This window comes from Dama dama, chromosome 32 (assembly GCF_033118175.1).
Source record: "Dama dama isolate Ldn47 chromosome 32, ASM3311817v1, whole genome shotgun sequence".
Lineage (NCBI taxonomy): Eukaryota > Metazoa > Chordata > Mammalia > Artiodactyla > Cervidae > Dama > Dama dama.
This window is the reverse complement of record NC_083712.1, coordinates 31,535,597-31,555,072: the sequence shown is the minus strand read 5'-3', so window position 1 is coordinate 31,555,072 and position 19,476 is coordinate 31,535,597. Positions and strand designations below refer to the sequence as shown.

At 37.3% G+C, this 19,476-nt stretch overlaps 1 protein-coding gene across 1 annotated transcript in view; it reads right to left on the bottom strand.

Annotated features, from left to right (window-relative positions):
* TNKS (tankyrase) overlaps nt 1-19,474 on the bottom strand; it is a 152,734-nt gene extending 133,260 nt beyond the window's left edge. Inside the window, exon 1 of the mRNA XM_061134811.1 lies at nt 18,774-19,474. Coding sequence (XP_060990794.1) covers nt 18,774-19,446 — 673 coding nt within the window. The 5' untranslated portion in view covers nt 19,447-19,474. The remainder of the gene's footprint in view (nt 1-18,773) is intronic.
* Between the last annotated feature and the right edge of the window lie 2 nt (nt 19,475-19,476).

Sequence of the window (19,476 nt, the reverse complement as noted above, 5' to 3'; positions counted from 1 at the left end):
ATTAAATAAATAAATGAGAATTATGCAGAAAATAGAAAACAAAAAAGGATTTATTTCAATATATGTCCTTTACACTATCTTCAGAAATTCATTCACTCCAGGAAAGTAGGCCAAGAAAAAGTCGCCTGCTTTATAGATTTGAGGAAAGCCTGCATGCAAATTTACATTTCTCTAATTAGTGCACTAACAATGTTTGAGAAGTAATTTCCTTTCTTCACTAATAAATGAAGTAAAAACAAAAATGCTTGGTATCAGCAAGAAAGTGGTGAAATGGAGTTGTGTTCACACTGATAACGTGAATATGAACTGGTGCCACTTTTTTTTTTTTTTTACGGTTTTTTGATGTGGATCATTTTTTTAAAGGTCTTTATTGAATTTGTTACAATGTTGCTTCTGTTTTATGTTTTGTTTTCTTGGTCTGGAGGCATGTGGGATCTTAGTTCCCTGACCAGGGATTGAACCCGCACCTCCTGCGTTGGAAGGCAAGTATTAACCACTGGAATACCAGGGAAGTCTCATGGTACTACATTTTAGAAAAAAATGTAGCATTATCATGAATAGGCTTAAACAAATATACTCTCCGACTCAAAATACCACTTTTCAATTTTTATCATTTAAAAAATGATTTATCCATGGACAAAGATTTTGCATCAAGAATGTTTATCATAATGTTATTTACAGAAAATCATGGAGATTAGATGCCCAATAATATTCTGTTACATAAATGATAAAATGGCAGTTTCTGAATAAAATCATCTGTACTGAAAGAATGCTAGAACACTGTGAATGGACTTAATATCACTGAGCCATTTATTTTAAAATGGCGAAAATGGCATTTTATTTTTAAACTGCTTAAATAAAAACTTAAAATGTATATTTTACCACAGTAAAAAAAAAAAAAAAAAGGTATAGACCACCCACCCACCCACCCTCACAGACACATACACAATATTATAAAAAAATTCCAACATAGAAAGGTGTTTCTTATATATCAATGAGTTCTCCTTCCATTTTTCTCCACCTTCCCTCCCTTCCTCCCTCCCGTCCTTTCTTTCTTGGCTGTGCCATGCTGCATGTGGGATCTTAGTTCCCTGACCAGGGATCAAGCCTGCATTCCCTGCAGTAGAAGCGTGAGTCTTAACTGCTGGACCTCCTGGGAAGTCCTTCAATTAGCCTTTTGGGTTGCAAATATATAAAACAAAATATAGGAGAAAAAATACAACATTTGAAATATAGATGGATAGAAAAGAGACAAAGTCACTAAGTTGTAGAAATATGGAATTTTTTCTTCTTTTTGATTATCTCTTTTCTTATTACATAAAACATAATTGTGCATAAAATATATGTATATGTACACATACAAGTTTAAAAAGGTGAAAGTGAACAGCCAAAATCAGTAAAGATACATTTTATGTGTCAATTATGAAATCACCTAATTTGATTTTGTATTAAAATGCATTAAATCAGTGTTACCCACAAGAAAATTAACCCCCTATTTAAAGTACTGTAATTTAGAAAACCATACATAAAAAGCTTATCAAAACATGTACTCTACCTGTACTATTAAGTACAATTCATAACTGGTCATTAACCACTCTATCCATATTTAATGCATATGCATTACTTTTTATACATAAAGAGAATTCATTATCTATGATGGTCATACAAGGCCTTTGTTTCATAACCAAGGTTTGTAGCAATTATCTCTGTAACTGATTTTTTGGGGGGTCTAAAGAACCAAAATAAAAATAATAATTAGGGCTGGTTCAAAGAACTACACAGAATTTGACTATACAGTAACTTACCTATAAATTAACTCATAGAAAATAGCTTCTAAGTGAAACCATTACACACCCACACAAGATTTTCAGTGTCCCATTCCACCAAGCTAGCACATGTCAAAAAAAGTTAAGTCACAATTTTTAAAAGGAATAATGTTGCTACTTATACATATCTTTATGGCTTAGTGTTACAAAGCACAAAAGAAAAACCAATGAACCATCTCTCTCTGATCCAAGAGAGGCTGTTAAAAATCAAGACAGTGTAATACTCTGATCTTTACCAACAAAACAGTATGTGCTATTAGAAGAGACTCCCAAACTGAGAGTTATACAAAAGGTATAATTTAACTTTTACAGAAAATTTCTTACAGAAAAATTCTTTTTGCTTAAAGTACATGCCTTATTCCTGACAATAAAAATAGCAATAATAATGGTAAGTAGCTAATATTTAGTAAGCTCTTTTTTCTGACAAGAAGAATGCCAAATACTTGACAAGCATTAGCTCCTGTGATAACATCCTGTGACAAGCATTTCCCTCATTTTATTGTTGAAGAATTCTTTCCCTCAGTTCTGATACTCGTTAACTATACTTCCAAACACACATCTCAAATCTGCCTACTCCCCAGGGCCACCAGCTTGGTTTCAAGCTCCACAATCTCCTGTCTAGACTTCAGCACAAAACCTTTTGTTGGTCTCTCTCCTGTCACATCTGCTACCTGACAATTCATCCTTAACAGCGCAGACAGTGAGTCTCTCCTCAAGGCATGCATCAGATTAGGCCACTTCCCTGTTTAAAATCCTGCAATGGATTCCAATAACACACACAATAAAACCTTCTTATGACCTAACAAGTGAGTTGGCCACTCTCACCTCTCCTATCTCATTGAGCTTTACTAACACTGTCTTTCACCTTGTGTCCCCTGGATATGACGAACTTATTTCAGCCTAGAGGACTTTGTACTTGCTGTGTGCTCTGCCTGAAGACCCAGGTCTTCACATGCCTAGCTCCTTCTGTCATCCGATTCTCAGCCCAAAGATAACAACTTGGAGAGACTCTGACTAATCACTCAACATCAGTCTACCCACCCACCCACACACATTCTCTCAACATTGTTTTCAACATGAGTTCTTTGTATATTTTGGACATTAAACCTTTTACCAGAAACATCATTCACAAATACTTTCCTCCACTCAGTAGGTTGCTTTCTCATTTTTGTTGATGGTTTCCTTCACTATGCAGAGGCCTTTTAGTTCAATGTAGTCTCACTTATTTTTGCTTTTGTTGCTTTGCTTTTGGTGTCAGAGTCAAAAAATCATCACCAACAGCTATGTCAAGGAGATTATCACCTATGTTTTTTTCTAGGAGATGTATGGTTTTAGGTCTTACACTAAGGTCTTTAATCCATTTTGAGTTAATTTTTGTGTATGGTGTAAGATAGTGGTCCAGTTTCACTCTTTTGCATGTAGATGTCCATTCTGCCAACACCATTTATTAAAGAGACTGTCCTTTCCTCATTGTATATTCTTGGTTCCTTCATCATAAATTAATTGACCATATATGAATGGGTTTATTTCTGGGCTCTCTATTCTGTCCATTGAGCTATATGTCTTTTTTTTATGCCAATATCATACTGTTTTTATTAAGTTAGCTTTGTAATATAGTTTGAAATCAGAGAATGTGCTATCTTCAGCTTTGTTCTTCTCTCTCAAGATTGTTTTGGCTATTTTTAGTCTTTTGCGTGATACCATGCAAATTTGAGAACTGTTTTGTTCTATTTGTGTGAAATATACCATTGGCATTTTTATAGGGGTTGCACGGAATCTTTATTGCTATATTGTAGTACAGACATTCTAACAATTTTAATTCTTTTAATCCATGAGCACAGAATATCTTTCCATTTATCTGTCTTCCTCAATTTCTTTCAATAGCATCTTATAGTTTTCAATATACAGGTCTTCATTTCCTTGATTAAATTTACCCTAGGTATTTTATTCTTTTTTTACACTTGTAAATGGGATTGTTCTCTTAATTTCTCTTTCTGTTAGTTCATTATTAGTGTAAAGAAAGCCTAAAGATTTCTATATATTGATTTTATATCCTGCAACTTTATTGAATTTTCTTATTTAAACCTTTTTGATAGAGCCTTCAAGTTTTTCTATATGACAATTTTATTTCTTCTTTTTTAATCTGGATGACTTTTCTTTTTCTTGTCTAATTGCTCTGGCTAGGATTTCTAATGCTATGTTGACTAAAAGTGGCAAGAGTGGATACACTTATATTGTTACTGATCTTAAAGAAAATGCTTTTGTCTTTTCACCATTGAGCGTGATGTTAGCTATGGACTTGTCACATATGGCCTCGATTATGTTGAGATATGTTCCTTTTCTAGAATTAATTCTGGAAAGTTGCAAATTTAGAATAGTGAGTCTTCTAATTCATGTGTATGATATACCTTTCCTTCAATTCAGATCTCATGTGTACTTCTATTTTTGTTTTTCTCCATTAATACCATATTTTTCAAGGATTATTGGGTATTTTAAGCTTTTTGTTGCTTTGGCAGTGAAAGGGGCAGTGGTGCATTAGGGGAGGTCAGTAAAACCAGATCGCACAGAACCTCTGAGTCATAAATAATCAATCTGAATTTGAGCAGGGCAAGCAAGTAGCAATGAAAAGTTCACCCTGATGAACTGTTGAACTAAACTAAGTTTTATGAACCTCTTTGATAAATTTTAGCATTTTCTTTCCCCTAAAGACTGTGAGAGACAATTACATTATTTCACATACTCAGAAAGTTTTAAATATATTATGTGGAAAGCATTGTGCTGGCACTATGAGGAAAACCTAAACTGATAACACATTATCTACTCCCAATATACATAACAATTTTCTTATTCTAATGTTAGAGTTTCAATTAAAGTCTCTCAAAAATGTTTCAATATCAAATGTAAGGTCATTGGTATCTATTCACTAGGCCTGAGTTTAGAGACAGAAAATTGCTTTACTTGTGTTCAGCATTTTAAACTGCTTAAAATTAAAGCCTCAAAGGAACAACCTTGGGCAATATTAAATCTTGTAACTAACAACTACGCATTCTAAAATTTAATAGAAGGAGAAAAACCTAAGGTATTTGGAGTATTTAAAAGTGATTTTTTTTTATTTATAGTAGCAAAATCATAGCCTAAAGACATTTTCAACCTAATTGGATTGTCAGCAAAGGCACAAGGCTGTACATCATTTGAACTGCTAAATTCATTGATCTACACTTATAAAACCAATGAGAAAATTTATATCACATCTCACATATATTTTATAATTTTTTTCTTTAAGTGCAAAAAAATTGTACCCAAAAGACTCTCAAAGTAACAATAAAATAAGTCTGGAACTATCTAGAAAAACAACTCACGAACTTTTATATGTATATGTATTACATCTATTTTTCTGACACAGAAGAAATAACAGAAAGTCACGAAAGATAAAATGTTACTTGGTGACAGATGTGTTCACTGTTTTCTCTAAAACCATTAGGAAGAACTTGAACCTAAAATATCAGAATAACCTGGTTACTTTCTTAAGCATACCAATCCATTTCAACCCCCAAAAAAACAAACAAAACAAGGCTCTTACAATGACAGTAAAATTACTTTCAATGAAACAAAATTCAGCCATGACACATTTATGCGATAGCTGAAAGGTTTCTAAAGTAACTTTTCTTTCCCAGCCAACAAACTTTTTCAGCAATTTAATACCAGTAGTTCCAGGTATCTGTGAGCATCTCTAAAGGTCTATTAAGCACAGTAATTTATATCTGTACTGAATTAAAAATCAATAAATGATGTTGGGAAAACTGGATGGCTATAGGCAAAAGAACCAAAGTGAACTACTTTCTCAAGCTATGTACAAAAATAAATTCAAAGACCTGAAACCATAAAGCTTCTAGAAGAAAACATAGGCAGTACACTCTCTGACCTCAGTCTTCGCAATATTTTGGGGGTTATGACTCCTCAGGTGAGAGAAACAAAAGCAAAAATAAACAAATGAGACTACATCAAACTGTGAAGTTTTGCACAATGAAGGGAACTATCAAGAAAATGAAAGGCCACCTACTGAATGGAATGTTTGCAAATCATGTATCTGATAAGGGGTTAATATAAAAAATATACAATGAACTTATACAACTCAACACCAAAAAAAAAAATAAAAATAAAAAAACACCCAATTTTAAAAATGGGTAGAGGATCTGAACATTTTTCCAAATAAGACGTACAGATGGCCAAGAAACACATAAAAGATGTTCAATTCCCTATTTATCAGGAAAATACAAATCAAAACCACCTCACACCTCTTAGGATGACTATTATCAAACAGACAACAAGTAATAAGTGCTGGTGAGGATGTGGAAAAAAGGGAACTGCTGTGTCGTGTTGGTGGGAATGAAAACTGGTGTAGTCACTCCGGAAAACTGTATGGAGGTTTCTCGAAAGAAAAAAACCTACTAGACAACCCAGCAATTCCACTTCTGGGTATTTTTCTGAACAAAACAAAAACACTAATTCAAAAAATATCTTTTTTGCACCACTACGTTCACTGCATTATTCGTGGGTCAACTGTATTTAAAAAGTAAACAAACTCAGAGAAAGAGATCAGATTTGTGGTTATCAGAGATGGGGTGGGGGTGCAGCAGGGGGAACTGAATAAAGACTGTCAATAGGGACAAGTTCAGCTGTAACCAAGTACAAAGGATGTAACGTGCAACAGAACAAATACAGTTACAACTGCTCTAAGTTACACGTGAAAGATGTTAAGAGAGTAAATCCTAAGCATTCTCATCACCAGGAAAAACATTTGTTTCTTTTTCTTTTATTTTATATTTATAGGAGATGACAGATATTCACTATCCTTACTCTGGCAATCATTTCATGACATACATAAATCAATCATGTCACACATCCTAAAAACTATACAGTGTGATAAAGCAAACTTTATCTCAACAAAACTAGAAGGAAAAAAGCTGGACTCACACCTGTATCTTGGCTGATGTGCAGGAGGCAGCCTCAAAATTAGGAGGACACCCAGCAGAGCAGATCCATTTCAACATGATGGGTAGTTCTATTTTTTTTAGTTTTCAGTTTCACTACATTTTATGGAAGAAATTATGGGTTTCCTCAGTGGCTCAGTGGTAAAGAAACCTGCAACGCAGGAGCTGCAGGAGACACAGGTTCCATCTTAGGTCAGGAAGACCTCCTGGAAGAGGGCACTGGCAACGCACTCCAGTGTTCCTGCTGGAGAACCCCGTGGACAGGGGAGCCTGGCGGGCTACAGCCCACAGAGTCACAGAGTTGGACACGACTGAAACGACTTAGCACACATGCACGCAAGGAAGAAATTACATGCCACAATATTATGCTCTGAACTTGGAGGTAGGGGAAGTCTTGTGATAATTCTTTAAAATGTCAAAGGTTTTCGATGCACTGGGTTAAATTTACGCAGCCCAATATACACAGATCCCTAGATATCTATTAGATTTCTGCTTACTTTATAAGAAATGTTCTACGACAAAGAAACATACATTTTCTACTTAACATTCAAAGTCATTATTACTTCCTTTTCTAATTTCAACTCTATATCAGCTTTTAAATAAAAAACTATTTTACATTTCATTAGATCAGAAGTCATGCTTAAGCAAAAGGGGGTATATTCCCTGTTACTTCTGAAATAACAGTTTAGAAAGCAAACTACAAAATGACTTCTATAAAGCAATAAAGTTGAATATATTTTTCATTTGTCAAAGGCGAACTCTGACCAATTAATTTCTCCACCTTCTAGAATCTGATTTAGAAAGGAAAACATTTATAGCTAGATAAAAGAAAAGAAGTATGGCATTAGGAAGCACTAAAAAAGGAAGTATTTCATTAGGAAGAGGTTAAAAAAATGTATATTTCCCCCCAAAACATTGGGAAAAAACACCAAAAGTGAAAGGATAAGACACAAATTCCGAAGCCAGTTTAAACAACAACAAAAAGACAAAACAAACAAACAAAAACAGGGTAAGAAATCACAGCTCCTTGGGAAGGAAAAAAAAATGGTTGAGTGCCACTGTGGGAAGAAACATCAGCTTAACTGCAGAAGGTCGGTTATCCTGGATGGAATAGAGACCAGAGGAAGGTGATCTGTGTCCTCTGCCCCCTCAGCACTGGCACCCTGTCCCCTGTGCTGTGGGGGAATATGAGTTCGGTATCTCCAATGCACCCCTAGCCAAAAGAGAAGGGGTAATACCAAGTACAACCGTGGAACCTGGCTGAGGAGGGAAGCAAAGGACACACCCACAGGACATGGAGGACATGCCTACATGCCTACAGAACAGAAAAGAGTCAGGGGAATCTTGAGCACCTAGGATGTCACCCCCATCCAGAGCCTCTCTACCCTGACGCATGCCCTTATTTGTCTAAAACCACGTGGAGAACCAAAACCTAGAGCCCCAAACTCATCCTCTCAAATGCAATATGGGCCCAACTAGCTGTCAGTTCCAAGGGATTATAAACTCACAGCAGAAAACAATAAGATGTCTGAGGTATGCAAGCACCATGACAGAATAAATGAAAGCAGAATTACTAGACCAAAAAAAGATATTTAAAATTGGCAAATTAAGTGTTGCCAGCGAAAAACTGAAGAATACTGGAAACACAAGAACAAAAATCTATCAGGTAAAACCAACTGGAAATATTATCATGAAAAACATCATACGAGAAATAAAGGATATAATAAGTTGACTGGATAATAGTGGAAATAAAGGAAACAATTCCTGAGGAAAAACCAGTTGACGAACTCTCCCAAAAAACAGTGGAGAAGGAGAAACTGAAGTAGAGGAGAGAAGAGATATGGTGAGACAGAGGAATGGAAGAGAGGAAAGATATATGCAGAAACAATGACAGGACGTCTCCTAATTAAAGGAAAACGCAAAATTTCAGATTATTAAGAGTTCATGAAGTACTAAATAGGATGAATGAAAAAACACAAATCCTCAGACTACTCCAGACCAACTGAACGAGAAAAGGTGGGAGCGTGGCCTAGCAACCTGCTTTAATAAAGCCTTCCTAGTGGCTCTGATACAAAGTTTGAGAACCACTGAGCTACTGCTTCTGGAAGTTATAACCCTCTGAAAATTACATGTAAGTCTGATGTTTAAATATATATTTCTGAGGGAAATGTCCATACCTATTATCAGATTCTCAAAAGAAAAAAAAAGTTAGCACAATTAAGAACTACTTGTATTAGTTCAGCAGTTTTCAAAGTGTGGTCTGTGAACCCCTGGCGGCTCCAGAGACCCTTTCTGGGGGGATCTCAGAAGTCAAAACCATTTACAAAATAATATTAAGATGGTGCTCATAATAATGCAAAAGCAACAGTGGTAAAACTGCTGACACCTTGACATGAACCAAAACACTGGCACCAAGCAGTCCTTATACTCTGTAACGCTGACATACTTGGACACATATTAGTCATTGCATTCTTCACCAGCAGACCCTCACAATTTTTTAAAAAACCCACCAGCTTCACTTAAGAGTGTTCTTCATAAAATAAAAAAGTTGCTTCTTTTTTTAAAAAAGTCTACCACAGAAGAAAAAAGTTGCAAGTCCACACAAACAAACCAATAAATCATCTGCCACCATCCATTAGTTTAGTTTGTGTTATACCAAAAAGGCAAAAGGGAAAGGAAAATTTACAACACTTTATTTCTTTTTTGTACAATTAAAAAATTCACAAAGGGAACCGACACATTCCAAGAAAACACTCAAAAAAAAAAAAAAAAGGTTTAGGCTCACGCTGCTTTCATTTTAATTTTAAACACAGATTCCTGTACCAACAGGCAAAGCAAGTTTCTATTTGACAAAGGTCCCAGCAACTCACTATAGGGAAAAGCAATCCTGAATATCTGATGAAGCCTTAAAAGGAAAACCCAGTAGGCACACAAAAACAAAACACTCATAACTTTCCTCAATTATTCAAAACTAAATAACTTTTAGAACATGAACCTCAACATTATCTTGAGCACCTGGGCTTTAGTATAAATACCCCAGAAACCCATGCTACTCAATTCTTATTATGAACCCACATTGATGATACAGGTGTTAGGCCCCCCCAATATCAGGGCTACAACCCACCTTTCCGAGTGTTCCTGTCAGAAGAATAAACATAGACCAAGGTAACTTCAAGTACCCTGACATAGGGGAAAAATGAGAATTTAAGAGGCTCTTGTGTCTTCAATTGTATCTCTCACATATTTTACAATCAACTACTTAAAACATTTCTTTGTCCAAGAAGCAAAAGCAGGCTACTAAGTACATTTATGAATAAGTTACTCTAGTGTTTTCACCTGCATTTCATTGCAAGACTCATGATGATGTTTATTCCTTTCTAAGACCTAACACTAAAATAAAATGCATTTGCTTAGCATTATTTACATTCCTCTATCACTTTTCTTCTCCTGGGCTCTAAGTTGAAGATCCAACTTTTTTTTTTTAAACATATGTATGCTCACAACTTGGCCCTTGAAGATATGCCTTTTATCCTCCAGATATATTTCTTTGGTCTGTAAACTGCCAAAGAATCATGTCTGGTTAGAAAGAAAGGCACACCTAGCCTGTGACCTAGTCAGTTCCTTGCGAAAGAAAGGGATGCCTGGGGGGAGGAAAAAAAGGCAGGTGACTAAACAGCCTCTCTTCATGAAAACTTCTATGTAAACAGACTATGAGGAAGACATCTTACCTATAAAATGCCCTTAGCATGATGTCTCTGGTTAAGGCTCCTAGAAAGCAGCAATGCAGGCTATAGAAACTAAGATATTAATATAAAATTATGTTTCTTAATTTAAATGCTATGACTGTAAGAGATGGTCCTGCAAACCTTCCTGTGAGACTTATCTATTCTAGGTCCGAGTTCCATGTCCAACATGAGGAGAAAGGACAAGGAGAGTTACCCTCAAGGTTCAGGCTTCTATTTTTATCCTTGATTATTTAGCAATTAATTTCTCTAAAAATGAGCAGTAAAAAAAAAATGAGGTCAAATTCCACGCAGAGTTTTCATAAGAATGTGAACAAGGTAACACCTCTATCAGCAATATATACTAGAAGAAAATGCCCCCCAAAAAAACCGAAATTAGGATCTACTATTTTAATATTAGCTAAAAGACAATATGAAAAAGATGTAAGATATGAAAGACTAGCATATATATGAGTTAGAATAAGATGACGGAACTCAGAAATAATTCAAAATAAAAAAGTATTTCAGAAATAAAGACTAAACAAGAAGGAAAACAAAAGTGAAAAAAAAATACACACAATGCCTTATGACAGGGATCAGCAAACTAAAACTCATGTGCCAAATCTGGCCATTTCCTCTTTTTATAAATAAAGTTTTATTGGAACATAACTATACCATTCATTTATGCATTGTCTATGGATACTCTCATGGCACAGAAGCAGAGCTGACCAGCTGACAGAGCTGACCCAGAGATCACACAGGGCATGAAGTCTAAAATCTTTACTGTCTGGCCATATGTACATAAAGTTTCCTAACTCCTGCTTATGAGAAATGAAAGGTAAAAGGGGAAATCTTTTAAAAGAAATAAGGATATAGTTTCTTTTTTGGAGTGGCTCAGACGGTAAAGAGTCTGCCTGCAATGTGGGAGATTGGGTTTGATCCCTGGGTTGGGAAGATACCCTGGAGAAGGAAATGGCAACCTACTCCAGTATTCTTGCCTGGAGTATTCCATGGACAGAGGAGCCTGGCAGGCTACAGTCCATGGGGTCACAAAGAATCAGATAGGACTGAGCGACTAATACTTTCATATGCATAAGTTTATATACCTAAAAATGCCAGTAAAATTATGAAAACATAAATATGATATAAAAATTGTTACAAGGAAAAAGTAAAATTACATTATTTTTTGCAAAGGATGGAAAACATAGCTATACATTGGTCTGTTGCAGTAAAGCACAGAAATAATTTTAACTGAACTATAGTTGATTTACAGTGCTTGTAAGCTTCAGGTATACAGCACGCTGATTCAGTTATATATATATAACTAAGTTTTATAATATATATATATATATATATATATATATATATATATATAAAGGGGCCTCCCTGGTGGCTCAGATAGTAAGGAATCTGCCTGCCCAGATTCCTGACCTACACCTGGAATCTCGAACCACAGAAAATAAAATATGTTTGTTATTTGAAGCTACTAAGTTTTGGGGTGAAAAGCGGAAGTGTTAGTCACTCAGTCGAGTCTTACTCTTTGTGACCCCATGGACTGTAGCCTGCCAGGCTTCTCTGTTCATGGGGATTCTTCAGGCAAGAATACTGGAGCGGGTTGCCATTCCCTTCTCCAGGGGATCTTCCCGACCCAGGGATCAAACCTGGGTCCTCCACATTGCAGGCAGATCCTTTACCATCTGAGTCACCAGGGGAAAATCAGGAAAGTGTTGGGGTAGTTTCATACACATTAGGAAGTACAGTAACTAATATAGTAAGGCTTTAATAGTTACTAACATAGTACTACTGATTTGCCCAATTTAAAAAAAGGGTAAGTGGACTTTATGAAAAAATATAAATGGCAAATAAACACATGGAAAGGTTAGGGAAATGCAAAATAAAACCAAAATGAGATACCACACATTCCCATTGGAATGGTTAAAATGAAAGCAACAGAAAACGTTAAATGTTGGCAAAGATATGGAACAACAGGAACTTGTATGTTGTCAATGGGAATGTAAAATGGCATATCCACCTTGGGAAAAAGTCTGGCAGTCTCTTATAAAACTTAAAATTTACCTATCCTAAAGCCATCAATTTCAATATGAAGTACTGAGAAAAATCTATGTTCTCAAAAAGAATTTTACAAGAATGAGCATAACAGCCTTATTTATAATAGTCAAAAATTGAAAACAGCCTAAGGGTCTAAAAGTAGGGATAAACCAAACTGAAGGGATAAACCAAATGTAGCATGCTCATATAATGAAATACCTACTACTGATACAAGTTACATCAAAAACATTATGTTTAGCAAAAGAAGTCTTACAGAAAAAAGCAAATATTGCATAATTCCACTTATACGAACTTTTAAAACAGGCAACTCAATCTATAGTGGAAAAAAGTCAGAACAATGTGTCTGCTGCGAGGGGAAGGGTAGGGATAGAGGGAAATAACATGAAGGAACTTTCTGAAGTTAGAATTATCTGTAAGGATTTGGATTATACAGGCATTTGCATTTGTCAGAATTCTGTGAATATAACATGTAAGCTCTGTACAGATTTTACATGAAAAGACAAATCTTTAAACAAACACTAAACTCTGGATAATGATATGTATACTGGTGTATTTACGGGCAGCTGCACAAATGTCTACAATTTACACATCATAAAAAAAAATACTGACAGATAAAAGAAAACATAAGCAGACAGGTATTTAGCAGAAATCAGACAGCATTTTTAACTGATGTACATATTCCTCTATGGCTGCAGTTTGCTTGTTACCAACTTACTACTATTGAGAGATACTTCTATATAACATCTTCATATAACTAATTTGCTCTTTCAATCATTTGTTTCCAAAGAGTAGTATCATTAATGCAAAAGGAAGAGACACTTTGTACTAAAAGTGTCTAAAAAGTGTACTAAAAAGAGACACTTCTAACTAAAAGTTCTATGTGAACTTTTTTAAAGTGGTACCTTAAGCAAAGTATGAGATGTTGAGAAGACTAAGTAAAAGATAATTCAGTTTGTAGTGAACAATTTTAAGTCTGAGAAGATATTTCTGAAACTAGCTCCTTTTCTTCTGTTATCACATCAGATCTTTCCTAAACCCTGAGGCAAAAACATTTGCTTAAAAGTATAATCAAGGACTTTGCCAGATAATGTATAGAAAGATTCCCATTCCAGAACTGAAGTGTTCTGACTCATTTTTTTTACCTACTGATGTGCAACAACAGTCTAGAGGATAGTGTTTTGTTTTCTTCTTTTTAAAACAGAATTGACATTTGTACAGTGAAGGAGATGGAGGCAGGGGGACAAGCATGGACATGATGAAAAAAATTAAGAGAAACAGAAATGAGTCAGGCAATCTCTATACGGTTAATGTGTGTTGAGGTAGGTATCTCTCAAATCAAAAGAAAGCACAAAATTCCCATACATATTTTGCTGGTTTTGATATTGAAGTACCCCATATCACAAGTCCCAGTCAAGTCATATGTTAACTAATGCTCAGCATTAAAGTAACCAGGAAGCCTACTTCAAAATTTCTTCAGTTTAAAGTAAATATCATGAAATTTCAGAAATCAGTGCTTCATTAAACTCTTTTTTCGTTGTTGTTTTTTCACAAAGACCTTATCCGAACTTTTCTTTAAAAAGAAAACTCATCAGAATATACTTGTCTTTTAACAAAAATATGTCATTACTAGGAACTGAATTCAGGAGATACATCACTCTAAATTGATCCTATTTCAACAGATTAAAGCTCAACATTCAGAAAACTAACATCATGGCATCCAGTCCCATCACTTCATGGCAAATAGATGGGGAAACAGTGGAAACAGTGGCTGACTTTATTTTTCTGGGCTCCAAAATCACTGCAGATGGTGACTGCAGCCATGAAATTAAAAGACACTTACTCCTTGGAATGAAAGTTATCGCCAACCCAGATAGCATATTAAAAAGCAGAGACATTACTTTGCCAACAAAGGTCTGTCTAGTCAAGGCTATGGTTTTTCCAGTGGTCATGTATGGATGTGAGAGTTGGACTATAAAGAAAGCTGAGCACTGAAGAATTGATGCTTTTGAACTGTGGTGTTGGAGAAGACTCTTGAGAGTCCCTTGGACTGCAAGGAGATCCAACCAGTCCATCGTGAAGGAGATCAGTCCTGGGTGTTCATTGGAGGGACTGATGTTGAAGCTGAAACTTCAATACTCTGACCACCTGATGCGAAGAGCTGACTCATTGGAAAAGACCCTGATGCTGGGAAAGATTGAGGGCAGGAGGAAAAGGGGACGACAGAGGATGAGATGGTTGGATGGCATCACCGACTCGATGGACACGAGTTTGAGTAAACTCCGGGAGTTGGTGATGGACAGGGAGGCCTGGCGTGCTGCAGTTCATGGGGTCGCAAAGAGTTGGACACGACTGAGCGACTGAACTGAACTGAACAACAGCTTTGATGGTCCTTTGAACAACGAAGGTCAAGCATCTTATCTGTAAAAGTCTTATATAAACTCTGCTGCTGCTGCTGCTGCTGCTGCTGCTGCTAAGTCGTTTCAGTTGTGTCTGACTCTGTGCGACCCCACAGACGGCAGCCCACCATGCTCCCCTATCCCTGCGATTCTCCAGGCAAGAATACTGGAGTGGGCTGCCATTTCCTCCTCCAATTATATAAACTCTACTCAACAATAAAAGACTGGATCATTTTGATATAGTCATTTTAAGAAGGTATCAGAAGCTGTACTGTAAGAATCTATACCAAAAGTGGAAAACCAAAGATGATGTTTCTAGTTGTGGACATTATTAATACTGTCTGTAAGCCACATTTAACAATTATCACAGTCCAAAGTGGGATAGAAAGAATTCTTAACTCTGCTGCTGGAAAGAATTACGGTTTAAAAAAAGGCATAAGGATTTAAATATGAATATGACTTCACACCACTTCAAAGAGCCTTAAAAATGATTTCATTTCATTCCATAGAACTATACTTATTTTTAAACGGAAATAAAGGCATTAATTAACATTCTTCCTTCCATCTTTGCTTGGCTAGCTTGGACTCATCCTTTAAATCCTCACTTTAAAACATCTCTTTATCTAGAAAGACTTCTTTAAATGATCTAAAATCAGGCCAGACATCCTTACTGCCTGCTCCAAAAGAGAGTAGTTTACTTTTCCTATCACTCTAGGACACTCTGTGGGGTTTTTGTTATTGCTGCTTTTAGCTCCCCACTAGACTGTAAGCTCCATAAGGGTAAGGACAACTGACCACTTCAAAACTGTGTCAATATTTAACACCAACCTACATAAGCTATCAGCTCACTTGGTAAAGAATCCGCCTACAAACCAGGAGATCCTGGTTTGATTTCTCTGTCAGGAAGATCAGCTGGAGAAGGGTTAGGCTACCCACTCCAGCATTCTTGGGCTTCCCTTGTGGTTCAGCTGGTAAAGAATCTACCTGCAATGTGGGAGACCTGGGTTCAATCCCTGGGTTGGGAAGATCCCCTGGAGAAGGGAAAGGCTACCCACTCCAGTATTCTGGCCTGGAGGATTCCATGGGGTTCTGTAAAGTCCATAGGGTCCCAAAGAGCTGGACACGACTGAGTGACTTTCACATCTTAAGTAATAAAAGATTTGTGTAACACTGGAACTACAATTTTTAAATCTTTCCATCCAAGGCATGGCACCAATTTCCTATCTTTAAAACAGCTCTTCCATGACATTCAGTGACTAGCATTCCAATCAAGTAATAGTCAACTGAGAATCACTTTTAATTACCCAGCCTACACATGAAGAAGACTAAATTAAAGAAAGCTTTAATGCTATGAACACAAACATGAAACACAGTAAATGGACTAGAGTGTTATGTTTTTATACCATGGAGAGTTTCACTGTTTTTGTTCCCTTTTCCACATGAAACTAAGAGAGATTATTTTTTTTCCCCTAAATAAGCCAGTTCAAGATTAGGGTCTCATAACTACAACATAATTACAGGACGGTTTCACTGTCTTCTAGCTTCGCTGGGTACACAGAGAACTCTAAAACAGAACTAACAGTTAACTACTGTGGCAAACAGAAGATGTGACTTGGGAGATAAGCACTATTTTATGTGTTACTAATCCTAAATATTACAAAAATTAATGTAACTATCATCTGCAAGTGATTACTTACAATGTAGTATGATGAAAAATGACAAGATTTGTGAAACAACGTGTTATAAGAGTCAAATCTGGAGTAAAGTCTACAAAGGCAGTCTTGCTTCATTTATTATAGATCTTTCATCCTGCCTAAAAAAATGATTTCTTCTAAAATAAGCAACACTTGTGACCATCTGCATACTTAAGTGGGAGCCTGATTTTGATTCAATTCACTACATTCCTAATAGTTGTTGTTGCTGAGTTGCTAAGCCATGTCTGACTCTTTGCGACCATACAGACTGCAGCATGCCAGGTTTCCCTGTCCTTCACTATTTCCCAGAGTCTGCTCAAACTCAAGTCTATTGTGTCGATGATGCCATCCAACCCTCTCACCCTCTGTCACCCTATTCTCCTCCTGCTCTCAATCTTTCCTAATGGTAGTGTCCACATTTCCAGCGATCTAATAATGATTTCCTGTAAGTATTTCTCACATTGCTGACCTTGACTCATTAATGGGATCACAAACAGCATTTGCAAGAAAGGAAATAGATTAGGATATAAAATATCAGAGTACAACACACGTAGCAAGGCAAAGAACTGTTTCCTGAAACTTTTGATTCACTTTGCATGTGACAACATAAAATTTATTGTTAAGTACGGGCTGCAAAAAAAAAAAATGTGTGAACATTACTCTTGGAGTGTATATGACCCCAATTACTACTTCTCCCCAAACACTGCCAAAGTGAAAACTCCATAAAAATTACTCACAAAAATGAAAAGTGATCTTAAACCAAGTATAATTGTTTAACCTGGACTTCACACATTCCAAAATCAAACTAAATTTAAATCCAGGTTCCACTACTTCTTATGTGAATTTAGGATTATTTAAGCTATACATGCTTCACTTCTGTCATCTGTAAGATGAGGATAAAAATATTTTCCGAGTTCTGGTAGAAATAAACAATACATTAAGTTCTTAACATATGCTTTACATTAACAGAACAAACTCAAAGAGTGGTATATATTAAAATACAGCATGAAACTTAACAGAAGTTATCTTCAGAGTATGATCTTTGATGTTTATGTGCGATGCTTTTTCATTTCATATATTTCTGTACTATATGAATGTACATACAACATACACATTTCTAACGTAACATTTCTAAGGTATATAATCTTTATTTTTTTAATGTCAATAGGAGGTATCTAGGCAAGGAGATTATGACCCTTTTCGTTTTAAATTTGTCTGTATTTTATAAAAACATGTTAGCTGTTTTTAAAAGAAAACAATTACTTGCTTAAAAAAAAAGTGTACAGTGGTCTAGGTTTTAGGAATAAGTACTTTCGGGGGAGAACTTAGGTCTCAGATACTTCTCACTAAATCCTCACACAATTCTCATATACATTTTTGCCCATGAGGAGATGAAGGCTACTGAGATAAGGAAAATTATCTGTTACACAACCAACAGACAGCAGTTGCCAGAACTTGAAAGCCTTTTCTTCTGCCATCACATAATGCATCCAAATATTCTTCTACAGCTGTTTCACATAGGCACATTTTGATCTACCCAATCGGACTGTACACTACCTCAAAAGGGGAGAAAGTTTCACTAACTTCATTTAAGTCTCACATTTAAGTCTCTTATATTAACGATAAGGTTACGATAGCTACTTAACACTTGTTGAGTTTTATTAAACTTCTCTTGGGCTAGTTTGTCCTCATGCGACATTACTCCTGTAAAAAGGAAATGAGTAAACACACGACAAAACTATCCTAACACTGCTCAGATCTAACTTTATTTCGACACACACGGAACTGAAAAAGTTTAAGTATATCCATGTCCTGAGACGACCACTACGGGAGGTTGGGGATGAGCACGAGGATCACTGTGCAAACTAAAAAGAAGGGACTCACACGTTCCCCTACCACGCCCCCGTCACCCTGACACCACCTAAAGAAAGGAACCTCAAGGCTTCCCGAGAAGTACTGAGGCATCATCACCACGCCCCCATCGTTCCCATCATCATAACTCGTTTTCTTTCCCTACCCGGACCCCAGTGCCAAACACCAAAACCCTTAATAAACAATTCAAAAAGTCTCTGACCTGCAGCGAAGTGCAGGGGAGAAGACTTCCGGCCGGCCATGTCCTTAGCATTCACGTTTGCCGCGTCCACCAGCCTCTTTACCCGGGACACGTCCCCATTGCGACAGGCCTCCAACAGTTCCCGCAGGGCCCCGCTCACTGCTGGGACCCCTGGCCCCGGGCCCGCAGCCCCAGGCCCCAATGGTGCTGTGGTGCTAACTCCGGCCGCCTCGGGGCTCTCCGCCAAGCTCGATCCGGGGGAGGATGGAGAGGAAGAGGAGGAAGAAGTCGGGGAAGAAGAGGACGACGGCGAATTGTTACTGCCGCCGCCGGCTGGGTTGGGAGCGACCCCGACGGCAGATGAGGCAGAAACCGCCGGGACCACGGGAGCGGCGGCGACCGTACAGATTGTGCTCGTGGGACTGCAACAGCTGGCACTGTCAACCGGGTCCGGGGATCTGGGCCTGTCGGGCGGATCCCGACTGCCATCCCCCTCCGGCAGCGCTAGGCCGTGCCTCGGGGAGGCGAACGGGGCCAGGCTGCCCACCGTAGGGGAGGCCGGGGTGGTCCCAGGGGCCAGGCCCGGGCTGAGTGGGGGGGGAGGTGGAGGCGGCGGCGCCGAAGCCCCTGGGGCGGGCTGGAGCTGTTGTTGATGATGGTGGTGATGATGCTGAGAGCGACGCGACGCCGCCATCTTCGGACTCCCCCAGCTCTGTCACTGCGG